Below are 5,496 nucleotides of genomic sequence, written 5' to 3' on the forward strand. Positions count from 1 at the left end.
TCTAGTGGCCTGTTACAAACTAGTCAGAGGGGACCAGCAGGCAGTGGGGGAGTCCCTGTTCCCCCAAGCACCGCCAGGAGTGACTAGGAATAATGGTCACAAGCTGGCAGAGGGTAGATTCAGGCTAGACATCAGGAGGCGCTACTTCACTGTCAGGATGGCTAGGATCTGGAACCAACTTCCAAGAGAAGTGGTGCTGGCTCCTACCCTGGGGGTCTTTAAGAGGAGGCCGGATAAACACCTTGCCGGGGTCGTCTAACCCCAATACCCTTTCCTGCCATGGCAGGGGGTCAGACTAGATGATCTGCTCAGGTCCCTTCCGACCCTACCAACTATGAAACAATGAAACACAGTGGTGCTATTACCCGCCCAACATTTAGTATACATAAGTACCAAATCATTGCGCAGTAACAACTGTGCAGTCAGCATCTCATGTAGATGCGGCCACTGTGATTACCTTAGGAATCTTATGTACTTACCTAAATTCAGATGGAGTCAACAGGATTTAATCACATGCTTAGCTGCATCCACATGGTTAAGTGCTTCACTGTAACTGCAAGTGCCCCCGCTAACTATGTGGCTACTTAGAACGTATAGTACTAATCATGTATATGAACAGCAGAATCTGGCCCTAAATTAAAGGCTTTATGTGAAGCATGTATTTTCCACAAAAATACATATGCAGATATTCCTTAATAAATATTTTTCTAAGGTATTACAATTAATCACTGGAGGTTTTCTTTTCTCAAAAAAGACTTTCCACTTAATATTGTTACTCTGTTAATAATTCTCTACATTCCCTGGTGTTTATATGGGTAGATTAAGCACAGTATTACAATTTACTTAGATTGCCACGGGCGACTGTAATGGCTACATGAGTGACAGATATGATATCAAAGAAATTTTGTGTAGGATACAAATAAAGCATATATTACATGTAAACATACAGGCATACACAGGACTGCTAGGGCAGTTGGCTAAAAGGTGACCTCATCAGATAGAAAACTGGCTACCCATTTATTTCAAAAGCAAGAAATCTAATAGCTGCACATTGTTTTTATTCCAGTAGGTGTCACTGCTGACAGTGGAAAATTGCTGTAGCAAGTATCAGGCTGCAAGACAGAGACACTAAAACAAAAGCACATACAGAAATAATGAGGTGAAAAATACAAGAAGAAAAACTAGGTATGGGATAAGGGGAGATGTCTCTCTTTAGTACCTTTCAACCCTGAGCGGATGATAGTAGGCGACAAGTCATCATAGTTGTTCATTAAACTAATGTCTCCTGACGTGAAGCTGACAGTGAGTAGTGGCTTGGTGTTCTGCACTGGTACTGGATATGCAGCCGGACCATCTGCAAAAACAAGATTGTTGAGTAAGCAAGGGCACTATCCAAAACAATTAAATCAAGGCTTGAAACACACTGCTGTCCAGCCTGCTGTCACACTACATGGATTTGAAACTTGAATTCTGCCTGGTTGTTTTTGATCATGAACCCAAAACAAGGCAAAATAGGCCTAGCCACTTAGCCTCACAGACTCTGTGATGTGCCCCCTCATTATCCAAAAGACGATTGCTCTTGGGATGTAATCACAAGAAACTCAAAGAGACGCATCCAAAATTGTGGGGCAAGTTTGTGTTCCTTGGCTGAAATTTGACTGTTATTCCCATCTTAGACTGAAGTCTTTCTCCCCACACCCATTTTGTTCTCCCTGATGGCTCTGTGCATTTCACTTAAAACTTAGCAAGCACCGAGTTATCCATGTTACCAATAGGTGCTAGAAACTGCAAACAGGCATTTTTACTATAGTTTACCTGTAAATATAGTGTCTCACATCTATATATAATGCAAACAATTATCATACTTAGAACTATTTGCTAGCTACATTTTGTCCTTAAGTGCACTCCAGTTGAAGTCAAAGGAGAAATCGTAAGTGCCTCTTAGAGTAACAACTGGCCTCTTACAGAATACAGTCCTTTACATGTTAAGAGCTAGCTAATTGTATGTTCCATCATGACACCCTCTAACCAGAGTCCATATATATCAGAAAGTCTAAAAACAAGAGAGACCTGAGCTAAGAGTACTTTGATGGCCATCCAAAAAAATCCCTTTGCCTGTGGGAGTCTGTATTTCAGTATTCATGCAATCTTCTTTTACATTTAATATTTAATGGGCAATAGCACCATCTGTAGCATTCATTATTTATTTATTTCATCATTTACTGTTCTGACAGAAGATACTCCAGTCCCTACATAAAGTGATTCTGTGGCCCAAACACAATGAATTTTGAGTAGTCAATCATGAAATAGTGGACTAAGAATGGCACTGCTTTCAGATGTATGAGAAGGCTTATCAAAAAACACTTGAGAGAAAAACTGTCCTGTAACTGATACATTAAAAAAACCCATTGTTTTTAGATGAGTAACATAAAGTCCATCCTACACATCAGTGTGAGTTAAAGGCTTGCCACCTTTGAGAAGTTTGTGAAGCACCTGTAAAGCTATAAAAAGAACACATCATGTTACAGTACTCGTTAGAAACAGGCTTGTAATTGAGTCCACCCACTCCTGACTGACTCAACTGCAGTTAGCACGTTTCCTACCCCACTCAAGTTCATTTTGAATTATGTTAGTTTTCAGCCATGTTCCATCCAAATCCATTATTCAAAAATCAGAACCATGATATTGCAAAATAATAACAACATGCATTTATGCCTTTCCTTGTCCTTTATTAGAGGCTTCCTGGGAAGTCCAGAATGACTGGAATCTGTATCTCTTATGAAGGCAAACCTCTACCAGCATTGGAGATGGAGCCTGTGTTCAAATTCGCAAGGAAGTCAGGGCAAAACTCAGATTCAAAGGAACTAAACTGTCAGCAGCTGATTTCTCAAGGTTTCTGATGTGACTGGTTACAGCCTGTTTGGGAAAACATGCACCTTTTTGGACTGGACCCAAAGTGAATCCTAAAGTGCAAAGGCAGAGATACTGGCTCAGACTCATCTTTGATGGATATGAACATTTTTATATTTTATTTTGTCCCAACATCATTGACATTATGCTATAGTTAGACCTGATATATTACACACACCAACGGCCCATTTACTCCCATTTCTTGTCTCCAGCACTAGAGCATCAATTTAGTATCTGATATTTCTTTTTATGGCTGGGGAGGAGGCAGAGAGTATCCTGTACTTGCCTGAGAACGGACACAATGACTATTAGTCTTCCTCTAGTCTGAAAATCAAACCTCAGTGATATTACACCCAGATGAGGTGGGAAAGTGAGGGGAGGTTTACTTCTTGGCCTCAACTAGCAATTGAGGCAACTGAAGCATAAAAACTGATAACACGAGTCATCTGAAGCATAAAAACTGGTAACTCACACAGCCCCAAACACCTTCTCTTAGCTGATGTAACTGCACCCTTTACGAACTGGAACCATAGACATCCCCCCACAGAGCATGAGTGCCCCATGGCATTACTGTTATTGAAGGGATAGCCAATGTTCAACAGAACAAAGCTGAACACATCACTACCTTGCGGTGGGGAGTAGTCATCCGAATCTGTGTCGCTTTCACTGCTGTCTTCCACAAGGAAGCTGGGGTAGTTCCAGGACATGCTGAGGATCCCATCTGACTCGTGGAGAAGGACGTGTGCCAGCATGCGGCCATGGCAGTCCATGACGATGACCTGACCATCAGCGGTGCCAAAAAGTACCTGGAGATAACAGAGCAACACCCTTAGCAGGAGAGAGAATAGGTCCACCACATGTCATCCCCTTCAGAATTCTCAGAATAGCTATGTGAAAATGAATCCAGAACAATGTAGCCATATCTTTCAATGTGATCTTAGGGATAAGGAAAAAATACCTTCCAAGAAAGCTGTGAAGGTGGCAAAGCACTCACAAGTGGGGAGACGCCAGAGCTGAGGCTGCCCATGAAACCTTAACTCATCCCTTTTGTGCATATGCATTAGAAAGTTGCTCCTGTTGACCTTAGCAAGAGCAGAGCTGAAGGAAGCACCTTGAGCCTACATGCCTGAGAAGGGGAAAACTGGACTTAAAAAGTGAGGCTTATTTGGGCTTGCTGCTGTGAGGCACAGCAGTAGAGCAGGGATGTCAACTACATGTCCTGCGGGCCTACTCTAGCCTGCAGACCTGGGTCATCCATCCCACGGATTTTTGCCCTGACTCTGGCTGTGATCTTCCACCAGCAGTAGCCAAATACCTGAGTGAGATCCATGGTGCTGGAGCCCTAGCAGCATCACAGCTTGTTCCTGAAGTGGCAGGTAACCACCTGTGATACCAGACCTCTTCCCAACAGGTCCCACACTGACCAGACTGGACATCCTGTGTGCTGGATCTGGCACAGGGGGGCCAGCTTCATGCCATTCATTCAGCCCATGGACTCACTGGACTCACTCACCTAACCCCCAGGACTTTGACACCCCTGCATTAGAGGGACTGAAAACCAGAAGGCTGGGCTGCATTAGTTCAGTAGTTCATAGCGATTGTTCACTTGACTTTAAATAAATGTGGGTTTGTTCCTGAGTTACCCTGTCTCTGAGAGTACTTGCAAGAGGAAAAAATGGTTATCAATAAATGGTGGCAGGGGTTTTAAACCTTAATACCTAAAATAGTGGAAGGGGTAATGATTCAGGTTGGAGCTCAGGCCTGCCATTTTCTATATTTTAAAAGAAATTTCTTGACATTATTCAAACCTGGCCCTGGTTGCCATTAAACTCAAACAGCAGAGGATAACAAGACTTTTTACGATGCCTTTATATCTGATATAATTTAAAAATCTATTGCAGAGGCAGTGCATGTCAGAAGTTGCTATATCAACAGGTGCAGGAGAGAAGTGAGGTTCCAGCAAAGATTTCAAATGGCTTATGAGAAACATAAATGTTGAATAGGGGAGGGGACCAGTTATTTAACTGATGAACAACTGGTTAGAAGAAGACAGGAGAATGACCTCCAAAGCTAGCTAAAGGCAATATGATCAATCAACTGGAACTAGGCCACTGCAGCCCAGGAGCAAGGGAATGTATTATGCATTCAGGAAAAGATAAAGGAGAGCTTCCACCCACAATGGCAAATGCAAAATAGATGATGCAAGGCCTTTTCTTGTTTAAGATACTATTTAACCAATGTGCACAGACTAGGACCAGACAGCTTAGAACCTACAGATTTCTCTCCTTTGCGTGAGTTTGGTGTCTAAATATTTTGAAGAAATGGAAGGCCTGTATCCTGGGTGCACTTCAGAAAGCCAACAAAAAATAAGATGTAATAAGAAAACCTTGAAATAGCAAAAGCATTATTCAAGGCTGCTACCATCATAGTATCATAGTAGCTAGGGTCAGGAGGGACCTGAACAGATCATCTAGCCTGACCCCCTGCCACAGGCAGGAATGAATGCTGGGTTCACAAGACCCCAGACAGGTGATCATCCAACCTCCTCTTGAATTTGACCAAGGTAGGGGTGAGGACCACTTCCCT

The 5,496-nt window shown here is 42.7% G+C and overlaps 1 protein-coding gene across 2 annotated transcripts in view; it reads right to left on the bottom strand.

The window, feature by feature from the left end:
- TULP4 (tubby like protein 4) overlaps positions 1 to 5,496 on the bottom strand; it is a 237,071-nt gene that overhangs the window by 50,255 nt on the left and 181,320 nt on the right. For both annotated transcript variants that reach the window (XM_019550023.1, XM_019550024.1), the window contains exons 5-6: positions 3,536 to 3,716; positions 1,220 to 1,354 (exon numbers count right to left, since the gene is read on the bottom strand). In XM_019550023.1, the coding sequence (XP_019405568.1) occupies positions 1,220 to 1,354; positions 3,536 to 3,716 (316 nt within the window). The remainder of the gene's footprint in view (positions 1 to 1,219; positions 1,355 to 3,535; positions 3,717 to 5,496) is intronic.

Source organism: Crocodylus porosus, unplaced genomic scaffold (genome assembly GCF_001723895.1).
Source record: "Crocodylus porosus isolate Cpor-Errol unplaced genomic scaffold, CroPor_comp1, whole genome shotgun sequence".
In the NCBI taxonomy this organism is placed as follows: domain Eukaryota; kingdom Metazoa; phylum Chordata; order Crocodylia; family Crocodylidae; genus Crocodylus; species Crocodylus porosus.